The sequence below is a fragment of the Astyanax mexicanus genome, chromosome 17 (assembly GCF_023375975.1).
Source record: "Astyanax mexicanus isolate ESR-SI-001 chromosome 17, AstMex3_surface, whole genome shotgun sequence".
Classification (NCBI taxonomy): Eukaryota; Metazoa; Chordata; class Actinopteri; order Characiformes; family Acestrorhamphidae; genus Astyanax; species Astyanax mexicanus.
In genome coordinates this window covers 40,171,796-40,186,442 of record NC_064424.1, presented here as the reverse complement: position 1 = coordinate 40,186,442, position 14,647 = coordinate 40,171,796, and the positions used below count along the sequence as shown (strand labels likewise).

Sequence of the window (14,647 nt, the reverse complement as noted above, 5' to 3'; positions counted from 1 at the left end):
GCAATCTATTAATAACGGAAAAAAAACCAAATGAAAGTAAACTAGTTCATTTTGAGGAACATATACTCAAATATATTCAAAACATATACTGGTCAATCTCGGGCAGCTTTCCTTAATTTTTGACAAGGTTTTTAAGCTGAAGATGTTTATATTTTTCTCAGTCATGTTACCAAAACTCATGTGACATTCAAAAAGCATGTTTATTTGTTTATTCCTTTGATTTTCTTTCTATAAATTCTTTATGTTAGAGAACTGGTTGTCTGCATGCTTGAATAATTGACTATTGTAATTGACTACATTGTATTTTTTCTAAAATATGCAAAGTCTTTTTTATCTTTTTTAAGTAGACCCAACCTTAATGAACCAAAAATAACTGGAAAAAAAGTGGTTTACACTTACTACTGTTCACATTAATAAATCAATAAATCAGGGGACAATACTCATTCTTTTTACCGTAAATGACTCCTTATACTGGCACACCAATTTGGCAGAATATGCAATAATTATAATTCCATTTTATAAATGTTCCTTTCATTCATTTATTTTCATTTTAAAGCCATTACTAAACTCTTAAGTCATAGGAACAAGGATGATTAATTATGATTAATTGCAGAATATATTTTCAGAATATTGTTTTTTATTAATCAGATTTCTTTTAATAGATAGACATCACTACTGACTGTAATTCTGTTTAGCAAATTTTACATTCTTTCATTTATTTTAGTTTAAATATCCATTATAAACACTTATGTCTTAAGAAGAGTAGCAAGTGCGATTAATCACAGAATAGTGTTGTGATTAATCTGATAATTCAGTTTTCTGCTCGATTGACGGCACTATTTATTTTAACTCATTTAACTCACACCCTTCATTTGCCTGTTTTTTTTTTTTTTTTCAGATTCACCGACGGATCAGGGCGCTGAGCCGAGGGAGCGGGACCGTGCTCGTGAGCGTGAGCGGGACCGCGGACGCTCTCACGAGAGGAAGCACCACTCGTCCTCAGCGGCGGACCGGAAGCAGCGCTACTTCTCCTGCGATCGCTACGGCAGCCGAGAGCACTGCCACAGCCAATCACCCGCCCCCAGCAGATCCGCATCACCAGGAGATCCACTCGACTCCAACAAATTCAAACCGGTCCGTTACTCACAAACATCCCATAATTATTATAACTATAATTATTATCTCTCTCACTGTTTCAGTCTTTTTCTTTCTCCCTAATGAACTACATATTCTGTCTATTTTTATTTCTCTGTTTTATTTCCTTTCCAGATGTTTCTTACTTTATTTACTTTTCTTCCCTGTACTGCTTAGTGCCTGTTGGCCCATCTTTACTTTACTGATATACAGTATCAGTCAAAAGTTTGGACACACCTTCTCATTCAAAAAATTAACTCTTGGCAAGTTTAGCAAATCCAGGTGACTCTCCCTCATAAAGCTGACTGATAAAATCCAGCCAAGATGTGCAAAACTGTCATCTAATCAAGAGATGCTACTTTGAAGAATCTAAAATATAAAACATATTCTGGTTTATTAAGTAATTTTATATGCTTTTTTTCTTTATAGTTTGGATGATTTTATTATTAATCTACAATGCAGAACATTAAAAAACATATTTAAAAAATACTGAATTTAATGTGTGTCGAAACTTTTGATTGGTACTGTATAACTAAATACAAAACAATTGAAATTAGTTGTCCTATTTCATTTGTGAAAATATTATGTATATAGTTATATTAACAGTAAGTTACCACCATAAACCTGTTGTCATTGATATATATAGAACTGTGTTATTTACTAAATATTTCTTTATTAGCATGTATTCTTATATATCTTTTTTATATATATTCCTCACATAAATTTCATGGTATTTTTCCTGTGAAATCACATTAAAATGACAAAAATACATGCAATGAAGTGTGTAATTTTATGTGTGATTTTAGAAAGAAAATTCTGTAATATATAAATTGTAATTCAAAATCAAAACAATCTGCTTTTAACAGCTTTTAAAAGATAACTTAAATTTAAATCTAACTGTAAAATAAAAAAGTAATCTTTGATTAAAAAAAGAACATTTCGTACTATTATTTAGACAATTTCTAATATTCCTGCTGAAAATCTATCATTTTTTACATTAATTGTTTTTAACTGTTTTTCTTCATGTCCTGTGTTTTACCTTGCAGGCCACTAGCTCAGCTAAGGGCAGCACGGTGGTCTTTACCTCAACCACTACACCGTGCCGCGGGCGCCGTCAGCTGCCCCAGACCCCCCTCACCCCGAGGCCAGCGGTGGCCTATAAGACTGCCAACTCCTCCCCAGTGCTGCTTAGCTCCGCCCGCTCGCTCGGCCCGGGACCCGCCCGCCTCATCCGCGGCCAATCGGAGCACGACTCCCTGCTCAGCGGTGACGCCCAGCGCCCCACCCCCGTGCCTGTCACTCGCATCAGCTCCGACCCCAGCCTGGGTCCCCTGCAGAGAGACCCCCACCTGTCAGAGGCTGAAGACTTCCAGGACGCGTTAAGCACGTACGGATTGGGGCGCTCCCCCAGGACTGCTGCCACCGCCCCCCTCCACACGGCCACCGGGGTGGGCCAGCAAAGCCGGAGCGGCGTCCCCAACGGATATCACTTCACTTTAGGAGTGAGCCCAGCCCCGGGGTCCAGCAGCAGGGTCTCCCCGAGCTACCAGGAAGTGGAAAAAGATGACTGGTGCTAGCTAGCGTATTGAAAGAAAAAAATAACGGGGGTCGAAACTGCCTGCAGGATGAGTTTTATCATCCTTGCTGAGATGGCGGTGCACAGCCGTGCTCCGAGCTGTGTACCAGTGCAAATAAACCTAAGGTGTGATGAGTGAGGGAATGTCGATTAGGTTATCATTCATTTGTTGATTCAATTGTTAATCTAACAGGGCCGCAATGTTTCAATCGCGGCTCGACGTTACCTCGTAATGTGTTGTAGATGGCTCTCTAGTCACAGGTAGTGAAGACAACAGTGCCATAGTGCATTTTGCTAACCCAAGATGAGCTCCAACTGCCACTGAAGAGGAGAGAAGTAGTTTAGCTAAGAATGCAAAGCTACTAAACACTGCCCTCCACTCTCTGGAACCATATTAACAGGGCTACAATCAATAGAGGACCATGAGATGGTCGTTGCAGCCATTGAAAAGCGCTTAAGGCGTAACTTAAAGAGCCAGAAAGCTAAGAATGCTAAGGAAGCTAAGAAAGCTAAGGAAGTGTGAGCTAGAAGGTACTGTAGATGCAGGAGCGCAGCAGGTTGGCCAGGCTGGCTTTATTATATAACAGCCCAGATCCCAGCCAGTTCTTACACCTCTTTAGCCCCTCCTCTTCATAGGGTGGGTCTTGTAATGGAGGGTTCCTTCTTAATGTCCTTTCTTGTCATGCTGCTGTCTTATGCTGTTCTATGATCTTCTTCTGGCGAGTGGAGCAGAACTTCTCCCACTTTCTAAAACAGAAAAGAAAAAAATGGCCAAATTGTAATTAGTTTTGTATGGGGCTGCAGTAGACTGACTATCTTTTCACAGTGTCCTTTTTTGTACCTTGTACATGACGAGTTGTAGCTGGGCATCCTGTAAGGTCTACTCTTTTTTACTGTATTACGCTCAAGTGGTAAAATACCAAGTGCCTAACCTTCTCGGAGATCGCTGTACGTTGTACGTTGATGATGTGTTGCTGTACGTCATCAGAACCTGAGAAAGGCAAACTCTACTAGATACTGTACACTGTAGGTAGATGTCACTGATATTTGTTCCGTTCCTTATCTGTACCATAGCATGTTATGAAGAATTTACGAAGAGATTATGACGTTGCACAAAATATAGAGAGAAGAGAGAGAATACAGGTGAGATTTTAACGATAGATGGAATAGTCTTGACTGTTGGACGTGAGTGTGAAAGTGCAGTATTGAGTATTGAGATGTATGAGTGAGTTTTGAGATTTCAGAGTATTTATTGAATATAAAGCAAAAGTAATGATGATGTAGACTGCAGGAAGGATAATGTTGGTGATGATGGTGATGATGATGATGATGATGATGATGACGAGATAGCTTCAGATAGCTATGGTGCTTATTTAAACCTCTGAAGGAGGACTAAATGAAATGCCATTGAGTTTAATTGACAGATATGCATGTTGCGGGGTTGTACACATGGTTGTTGATATTGTTGTAAAATTACAGCCTGTGTTGTACTGTGTTTTTTGCCAAAGAGTACATGGCGAGCTCTTTCCTTTCTAGTATTAGACTGAATTCATTAGATGGAGACTTCAATAGAGACCCAATGCTTTTTGTATCTTCCTTTACCTGAAAGCGTACTGAAAGTTCACAGAAATTCACAGAAAGTGTCATGCCATCTTTTTTTTTTTTTTTTGGTGCTGCATAAAACATATAACAGTATATGAGTTCAGTACCTGAAAAAGGCCTGTTGAAAAAAAATGCCATTGATAAGCAGCATTCATAAGGATAGTACACATTTAGATCACAGATATTCAAATAAATAGATATTTATTTGACTAGATATGACAGACACTTTTTAGTAAAACAACTAAAAAAAAGAAGTGTTTGTGCTTCTTTGTTAATTTTTTGCCCATGTTTTCTGGGTTTGATAGCTTCCAAACACCTTGTTGTTGTCTTCTAAGACAAAGTATGGTAATCAGTGATGAGTAAAGATGAGTATAGATGGTATTTCTATAGGTAGGATTAAGCTAGCTGTGTTTACTGTAAGTCCAGGGATGAGTTGACTGTTGTGATGAAGTGCAGCAGGGCTATGCAACAAGACGACACTTTATAATTAATTGCTCCTCGTTATCTGTAGCCTAACTTCCTGGAGAACTCGGCAGCCTGCAGATCCAGGTTTTAGCACCAGTGGGACCAAGACACTTCTATTCTGTTTAGTTTATAGATATATAGTAGGGCCCTATGGAATCGTTTTGTTTTTTTTTCTTTCTTTTTTTTCGTTCAGATGTTTAATTATTTATGTTCTACAATTTTTTTTTCTTGACAAATGTTCTCTATGTCTTAAATTGAGGTTTTTTTTCCCTTAAAAGAGTTTTTCCATTTTTTAAATTATTTATTATTTATTTATTCAATTTTCTCCCAAAGCCAATTACCCAACATTGCCCAACAAATCATTTGGACTCCCCCTTTCACTAGTGATGCCCCAACACACCAGGAGGGTGAAGACTAGCACATGCTTCCTCCGATACATGTGCATTCAACCACCACCTCTTTTCGAACTGCTGCTGATGCAGGGTTGCCACGCTGGGAGGAAAGCGCAGCGACTCGGTTCTGATACATCAGCTCACAGACGCCTTGTGCTGATCAACATCACCCTTGGAGAGATTAAGGGAAAGAGTGCCATCTACCCCCCACCAATCAAGAGAGAGAGCAAGGCCAACTGTGCTCTCTCAGAGCTCCAACTGCTGAAGGCAAGCTACATGACTGGGATTCAAACCATCTTCGATTTTCCTTTTCAATTTTATTTTGACAATAGGTCGATTGTGTAGCTTCTTCGCGCTCATGGCTCAGACAGCTACTCAATCTGTATGTTTTTATGATAACTATAAAAAGTCAGAGACGTTTAAACTATACCTTTTAATCTGTGGTTCAGAGGCTAAAAGAGCAAATAAATCTCATTCTAATTCTAATTTTGATCATGAAATTTCTTATGTTTTTTATACCTCAGTTCCGAAATTCCATTTTTTACATTGTGGAAATCATAGGGCCCTAATATAAAACTGGCAGTGTTACAGGCAGGGTCTTTACACTGTTGGCCTGTCAGTAAGTCCAGAATCTGGACATTTTGCCCTGCCCTCAAGACCTTAACCAGAATTTGTGTTATTTATTGTGTTTAATCCAGTCCATAAAGTGTTTCCAGCCCAAATAAACAGACAATGGCCAACTGAAAAGCTCTGAATAAGATTTCACACAGGATGTGACCTCACAGTGATCTGCCTTGACCACCTACTGCCCCCTCATCCTCGATTTTTTCAGGGAGAAATGAGGATAATTGTGCCGCCCGGAAAGATATGTGACTGTCCCGACTACTCCGCCCTTTCTATAACGAGAAAATAATCACTTTACTAAAACTCTTTTCTGCCAGGTGCCAAATTTAAGCGCTGCACCACTTTGTCTCCTCATGCTGTACCTTGTCCACTTGAACTGTGGCCTGATCTCCTTGGACATTATGTCATGTTTGCATGTGATGATGACATACAGTATGTGCATGTACAGAACTGTACACCCTCGTGTATGTTCTCGTTTTGTTTCCTGTGGGGGAGTCACTGGCTTTTTATTTGAACTTTAATAAACGCCACATGTTTGTGGGAGTAAGTGGAGAAAGTGCGGTTTAGATTTCTGCTGTAAAAGAGGTGTTGAACAAAATAGAAAATGACCTTCAGGCCACAAAAAAGCATGGGACGACTGCTGTTGTTTCTAAAGCAGATCAGCCATCACCACTGTTCACTGACTGTCTGATTCACTACCATTCATTACTATTTTGTATCACTGAATTGAGAAAAAAGTATATAAAAATAAAATTTTAAGAAATGTTTTGTTGGTGTGATGTTATTAGAATGTTATAAATGCCTGAAAATGTTTCTTCTAAACTGTCTTTCCGTTTCCAGTGTCTAATTCTACACTAATTATTTTTCACTCTGCTAATATTGACATTTTTAAAGCTTTATTCTGCTTTTTGTGTTTGTGTTAGAATGATTAAATAGTTTATGGTTGTATTGTATTTAAAAGATACATATTACACATCTTTTTACACAAGTTAGAATAGGTTTATGGGCTAGACAAATCAGCTCTATTATTGTCAGTTTCAGTCTCTTCCAGAATGAGCCATTTAAGGGCTCTGTCACTTTTATGCTAATAAGCTGTTGCTGGCCACACCATGTTTACACTGAGAGTTAGTGTTAGCTTGTGCTAAATGGCAAAACACGAACAAACTAGTTCATGCTACCTACTAATCTATCCAGCACAGCACCATGCATCTGTTATCAACCCCCAGAACCTACTAATCTAACCAGCACAGAGCCATCCTTCTGTTATCAAACCCCAGAACCTACTAATCTAATCAGCACAGCACCATTCATCTGTTATCAAACCCTAGAACCTACTAATCTAACCAGCACAGCACCATCCATCTGTTATCAAACCCCAGAACCTACTAATGTAACCAGCACAGCACCATCCATCTGTTATCAACCCCCAGAACCTACTAATCTAACCAGCACAGAGCCATCCTTCTGTTATCAAACCCCAGAACCTACTAATCTAACCAGCACAGCACCATTCATCTGTTATCAAACCCCAGAACCTACTAATCTAACCAGCACAGCACCATCCATCTGTTATCAAACCCCAGAACCTACTAATCTAATCAGCACAGCACCATTCATCTGTTATCAAACCCTAGAACCTACTAATCTAACCAGCACAGCACCATCCATCTGTTATCAAACCCCAGAACCTACTAATGTAACCAGCACAGCACCATCCATCTGTTATCAAACCCCAGAACCTACTAATGTAACCAGCACAGTACCATCCATCTGTTATCAAACCCCAGAACCTACTAATGTAACCAGCACAGCACCATCCATCTCTTATCAAACCCCAGAACCTATTCATCTAACCAGCAAAGCACCATCCATCTGTTATCAAACCCCATAATCTACTAATCTAACCAGCACAGCACCATCCATCTCTTATCAAACCCCAGAACCTATTCATCTAACCAGCAAAGCACCATCCATCTGTTATCAAACCCCATAATCTACTAATCTAACCAGCACAGCACCATCCATCTGTTATCAAACCCCAGAACCTACTAATCTAACAAGCACAGCACCATCCATATGTTATCAAACCCCAGAACCTACTAATCTAACCAGCACAGCGCCATCCATCTGTTATCAAACCCCAGAACCTACTAATCTAACCAGCACAGCACCGTCCATCTCTTATCAAACCCCAGAAGCTACTAATCTAACCAGCACAGCACCATCCATCTGTTATCAAACCCCAGAACCTACTAATCTAACCAGCACAGCTCCATCCATCTGTTATCAAACCCTAGAACCCACTAATCTAACCAGCACAGCTCCATCCATCTGTTATTAAACCCCAGAACCTACTAATCTAACCAGCACAGCGCCATCTATCTGTTATCAAACCCCAGAACCTACTAATCTAACAAGCACAGCACCATCCATCTGTTATCAAACCCCAGAATTTACTAATCTAACCAGCACAGCTCCATCCATCTGTTATTAAACCCCAGAACCTACTAATCTAACCAGCACAGCGCCATCCATCTGTTATCAAACCCCAGAACCTAATCTAACCAGCACAGCTCCATCCATCTGTTATCAAACCCCAGAACCTACTAATCTCACCAGCACAGCACAATCCATCTATCAAACCCGAGAACCTACTAATCTAACCAGCACAGCACCATCCATCTGTTATCAAACCCCATAACCTACTAATCTAACCAGCACAGCACCATCCATCTGTTATCAACCCCCAGAACATACTAATCTAACCAGCACAGCACCATCCATCTGTTATCAAACCCCAGAACCTACTAATCTAACCAGCACAGCACCATCCATCTGTTATCAAACCCCAGAACCTACTAATCTAACCAGCACAGCACCATCCATCTGTTATCAAGCCCCAGAACCTACTAATCTAACCAGCACAGCACCATCTATCTGTTATCAAACCCCAGAACCTAATCTAACCAGCACAGCACCATCCATCTGTTATCAAACCCCAAAACCTACTAATCTAACCAGAACAGCACCACCGTTTCACATTTTGAACTGAATTACTGAAATAAACTTTTTAATGATATTCACATTTTTAGATGCATTAGTAACAGCAGTAGATTTGTATAAGGGTTTGATGGGCGTGGACACACAGTGGGTTGACCTGTGATTGGTCTAAACTCTAAACGTAGGCGGGTTCATTCAACTGATGAAAGCTTGATTCATTTTTTTCACATCCGTTTTCCGACTTACCCCGCCTTCCTTCCCAGGGATTGGCTAGTGGTATCCCGCCCTCTTGCTCTATAACTGTCTTAAAGTTCACGCCCCTTCTCGCTACTAATCCAAGAAGGCAGGGTTTTAGGATTTCATCAGCCAATCACAGGGCGAGATAGCGGGGCCTGTTGGAAAACGGGCGTGAAAAGAAAGCGCAGCGAACCGGAGGAGCTGCTTTATCGAGCTTTACCGAGAGTGGAGCGAGGAGATCCGCGCGAGCTCAGCAGCATCACCACAGACCTGTAACATCAGCTTCAGCTCAGCACAGTCTGAATATGTAGCGCTGAAATAAACCAGCATTTATTTAATACCGTTTTTATACGAAGCTGTCAATTAAAATAAAAAAGAGCTCAAAAGGAATTTGACGGAAGATTAAGAGTAAAAGTGAGTAAAATTCGTCAAAATGTTGTTTAAAACGATCCTCACAGCGATGTTCGCATTTGTTTGCATCCAAAGCGCGAGATCAAGTCCTACTGGAGTCCCAGTGAGTGATGTGGGGGAACTGGAGGCTGGATCAGGGATGCTGCAGACAGGTAAGGAGATGCTGATGCTGATAAAAACTTATAAATTATAACTCATATAGGGGTTAGTTATGGCATTATGTGTCCAAAGGTTTAATTTGTACCCACACACACACACACACACACACACGCAGCTTCTTTTTTAGTCCATGCCATTAAACCTGTACCTATTGGATTCATGCTTAATCTAATGCCAGGCATTTGCTGGAGTGATGGAGCACTGAAAAAAAAACTGATACTGAACTACTTTCAAGGCAATAAATCTTATTTTGTCTCTGATAAGAATGCTTATTTTAGAAACAACAACCTTCAAGTCTTACTTTAAAGATTTTGGGACTTATTTTTTACTTACTTTAAAACTTTTCATACTCCATTGACAGCTTGTTTGGCTTAGTACACAGTTCTAGAAAAAAAAATAAAAGACCACTTCAGCTTCTGAATCAGTTTCTGCTATTTTTTAGTTTTTGAGTTTTTCAGTTAATCAGTTTTTGCTATTTACTGGTAAATGTTTGAGTAAAATGAACACTGTTGTTTTATTCAATAAACTACAGACAACATTTTTCCCAAATTCCAAATAAAAATATAGTCATTTAGAGCATCTATTTGCAGCAAATGAGAAATGTCTGAAATAACATCAAAAAAAGATGCAGAGCTTTCAGACCTCAAATAATGCTCAAACAAGTTAAAAAAAATAAATATTTGGTGGAATTACTCTATTTTTCTAATCACAGTTTTCATGTATCTTGGCATGTTCTCCTCCACCAGTCTTACACACTGCTTTTGGATAACTTTATGCCTTTACTCCTGGTGCAAAAAATTCAAGCAGTTCAGTTTGGTTTGATGGTTTGTGATCATCCATCTTCCTCTTGATTATATTCCAGAGTCTTTCAATTTGGTAAAATCAAAGATACTCATCATTTTTAAGTGGTGTCTTATTTTTTTCCAGAGCTGTAAGCATATACCTCTTATACGTTTTATACAGTACCAGTTTGTACACACCAGTGTTTTCATTATTGTAGATACTAAAGTCATCTAAACTATGAAGAAAAACATATGGAATTATTTAAAGAAACCAGAATATGTTTTAGATTTTAGATTCTTCAAAGTAGCATCTCTTGTTTAGACGGAATTTTTGCACATCTCTGCTGGATTTTCTCAATCAACCTTAATGAGGTAGAGTCACTTGGAATTCAGGCTTTCAGTTAACAGCTGTGCTGAACTTATCAAGAGTTAATTACCTAAATTTCTCGTCTTGTAATGTGTTTGAGAGCATCAGTTGTAAAGTAGTGAAGAGGTAGAGTTGGTATACAGTGAATAGCCATATTTGAGTAATGTATTATTACAACAAGAACTACTCAACTAAGTAAAGAAAAAAAAAAATAAATAAAATCCAACTTGAATGTGTCCTCAAGTGCACTCACAAAGGCTATTAAAACGCTATGATGAAACTGGCTCTCATCAGGAATGCTCCAGGAAAGGAAGAGCAGAGGTTATCTCAGTTCATCAGATTTACCAGACTTAGAAACTGCAAGGTAACAGCACACCAATAGCTTGTTGTGAATAGCTTGTTTAACCTGGTAAATCCTAGGTTTCTTACTCAGTTATTAATAGTTATAATTAAACCAGTGACTGTAGTAATCTGAGGGGACTGGGGCTCTCTAAATTCATGGTTAATCTGATGCCAGGCTTGGGCTATAGATGGGTATAAAGCACCCCAGGAAGCACTAAGCTGTGGAGCGGTGGAACTGTGTTCTCTGTAATGATGGAGCTCCTTTGTATACTACTGGATGGGATGAGTTGGGGAGTTGGGGTTAAATGAGGTGGAGTGGAGATCATCATCCAACATTATTCTGATGATCCTGACCCTGCTAATGCTCATAGCTCTCACTGAAAGCAATCAAATCCTTACAGCAATGTTCCAAATCTAGTAAAAGCTTTTTCTTGCTGGAAAGTGGAACTCCAACCAAAGCAGGCTAAAGGCTATTAAAATTAATAGAGTTTTATTAAAACCAATATTACTCACCAAATAGGTTTACCCTATTCATTTGATTAGCGCCACATGTGGAGTAATAAAGTAGCAACTTTAGTAAGTTAAATTAAGGGGTGAATCTTATTCATATACTTCCTGTTTTTCAGCCAAAATACCAGCATTTTGTTTACTTATAAAGCTGACTCCACCCTCAGCTCAAGTTTGAAAAAGGCTAAAAAAGGGGAGGAGTAGTTTGGGAGGGGCAGTGTGTGATGTATGGATTTAGAAGCAGGGCATATGAGGGAGAGCTGATTGGCTGGTGAGACCCAGATGGTTGGATATCAGCAGGGGGGCGGTGTTATTGATTGTCTGATCTGCATAGTGTGATGTGTACACAGAGACATCATCCACACCTGTAGCACAGTTGAACCTGAGAGAGCGCTGCAGAGGCGGAAATTACAACAATAAAAGTGTTTACAAAGTTAGGAAAGGTTTCTAAAAAAATTAAGAAGCACTAGTATGTTTCATTATTTCAAAGAAACACATTTCAGCTAGTAATGGAGTTTAGTGGCTTTTTAGGTTTACACAGCAGTTCTGTGTGGATCAGTGAAGCTGCAGTTCCTACTCCAGCTGCTAGATGGAGCTACAGAGCCTTCTGCAGACAGATGCTATGGAATCTTGCCTTCTTACAGGTGCAGCACTCAGGGCTACAGCTCAGCTCAGCTCAGCTTAGTCAGTCTGTAGTTTGTGTGGTTTCTAAACAAGCAGGACAGTGTTTAGAACCAGAACCAGACTTTAAACACTGTAGCTTCAGTAGTGCAGTTGAGATGAGTGGTATCAGTGTGTTTAATTAGAGAAACAGATGTTTTTTCTATGCTGTATTCTAACGGTATAAGTTCTTATTATGATGGTCAACTACCCTGGTTATACTGACAGACCAGTTAGACCATTAAACTCAAATCAAATATCATTTGTTTTGTTGTTCAAGAGCTTCTCATCCTGCCTGTTTACTCCCCACCCTCTCTGGATGTTTTTTTTTTTTTTCCAGCGGGACAGCAATGTTGGTTATAGTGCAGCAGTTTGTTTATCTTATGAAGATTCTGATTCAGTTTATTATGCAGAGAAATAAATGAGAGACGTTTGGTGCTTAAGCCACACTAAGCTTTTCCCTCATATTACAGCTCAGTGGGAAGGAAACTCAAGTTAAGGGTTTTAGACTCTTCCCTAATTATTGGTTCTTCAGTTAGCTAGGTTAGCTCTGTGGTTCTGTAGTACCACTGTCCTGCTTGTTGTAGTGTTTTTCTCCTGTATCACATACAAATTCACCTTAGTGAGGGCTCGTTGGTTGATTAGTTGGTTCAGGTGAGCTGTAATTAAACAATAACACAAAAACAATAAAAAGCGCTCATCCAGAACCAGCACTGAGATCCACGGAGCAACTAATGCTCACTTTCTCTAATTTATTGTCTTTTGCAATCTTATAAGTAACACAGGCTACATTGCTCAACATAACCAGACTGAAAGTGTTTTCACTTGTTTAAAAACTTTAATAATCACCTGTCAAAAAAATGAAGAATACGAATTCTTGATCTGACTGGAGCTCTACAGCTGGTGTTACATCTCCGATAGGCTGCTTGCGTTTTTAGCCACTGTACTGTGACATCAGTTCATTTCGCAGTTGTATTAGCTCACATGTAGCATTATTCTCATTACGACTTTTACAAAATCTTGAATGACCTTATCCAGTGTTGTTCAGGAGGAAAATGTACATGGAATAATATTTATAGGGTTTTGAACATATTTATTAACCACAGAATGTGATAGAAGCAGTTTTTTTTTTGGAAAAGCCCATTCATTCTGCCCATTAAGAAATTCAGCTTAGACACAGAACGCCAAATATGGGCATGCAGTGGTCTATACTGGTTAGGGTGAGGTGTGTGTGTTCAGTAAGGTCGAGAGTTGGGGCCCTAGTTTGGATAATTTAAAAGACTAAGCAGTTATCATCACATTAAGGAAATGTTTTGTGTATATCTTCGCTGTCCAATGAAAAACACAACAAAAATCTCCTTTTTTTATTTATAGTGTACTGCATAATTTGAACAGACAAACTGTGCCTTACACTCGTCCCATACAATTTGATGAATGGATCAATAGAAACTCTTCAAAATGACCTGAAATAAACTCTTTTTACATTGACTTACATTGAAAGTTTACAAGATTTTTTCTCTCTCCTGTAAAGTTGCTGTTTTGGAGGTAAGTGTTTTTCATTGGACAGCGATGATATGCAATAAAGAACGTTGGATATTCTGGATGGATGATTCTTATGGAGCTAATTGTCTGAATTTCACAAATAGTGTGCAGGTTGGTGGTGAAAAAACAAGCTGATTTAATTGTTTGTTGACAAAGCCATGTGTAGTATGTAGGACTTACTGCAAGCATTCCTGAGGCATTAAACATGCTCTACGTACACAGAGTCATTTACTCAGTTTAAAGTCTTTTTACAGTCCTTTAAAGGCCCCTTTAGAGGTGGTGTGGCAAATAAGCTGAGTACCATGCCTGTGGATGATGATACAGTCCTGTATAGGAACAAGAAACAAATGGTTTCTGGCCAAACTGTACATAATTAAATAACAAAACGGTGAACATGAGCGATTTAGATAATCCCCCTTTGGGTGAAGATGATTTCAGCAGCTGTGTGTGTTGTGATCCATGTGTTTGCTGAGGTGATATCATTACTTAACAGGTCTTACAAACGGCGCTGGCTCAGACCTCCACCGACATCTGTGTGAAATGTGTTTAACATGTGTTACAGCCCATAAAACCTGCTGCTCGAATGCTTTAGGACAGAATCACTGCTGCTCGCTTACCACGAGGCGTCCACTTGTTAAGCAGAGATCAAATAAAGGTGCATGTGATAATAGATCACAGAATGATAGATAACAGAGGGGCTACGTAGTGCACCTGAAACAGGCAAGTCCAGGCAACAGAACACTGCATTAATTACATAAACAGCTGCACCTGTTCGTCTGCTGCAGACAGGCTTCATTAGACCTTCCAGAAGGATTAATACCAACATTATAACCTGACCTCAATAAAG

General features: G+C 39.3%; 2 protein-coding genes across 7 annotated transcripts in view; both read left to right on the top strand.

Annotated features, from left to right (window-relative positions):
• The window catches only part of cacna1bb (calcium channel, voltage-dependent, N type, alpha 1B subunit, b), a 337,484-nt gene extending 330,925 nt beyond the window's left edge, over positions 1 to 6,559 (top strand). For all 6 annotated transcript variants that reach the window (XM_049466430.1, XM_049466432.1, XM_049466431.1 and 3 more), the window contains 2 exons: positions 899 to 1,134; positions 2,181 to 6,559. In XM_049466430.1, coding sequence (XP_049322387.1) covers positions 899 to 1,134; positions 2,181 to 2,711 — 767 coding nt within the window. In that variant the 3' untranslated portion in view covers positions 2,712 to 6,559. The remainder of the gene's footprint in view (positions 1 to 898; positions 1,135 to 2,180) is intronic.
• A 2,696-nt stretch (positions 6,560 to 9,255) lies between these two features.
• si:ch211-196i2.1 (collagen alpha-1(I) chain) overlaps positions 9,256 to 14,647 on the top strand; it is a 205,912-nt gene continuing 200,520 nt past the window's right edge. Inside the window, exon 1 of the mRNA XM_022676499.2 lies at positions 9,256 to 9,593. Coding sequence (XP_022532220.2) covers positions 9,464 to 9,593 — 130 coding nt within the window. The 5' untranslated portion in view covers positions 9,256 to 9,463. The remainder of the gene's footprint in view (positions 9,594 to 14,647) is intronic.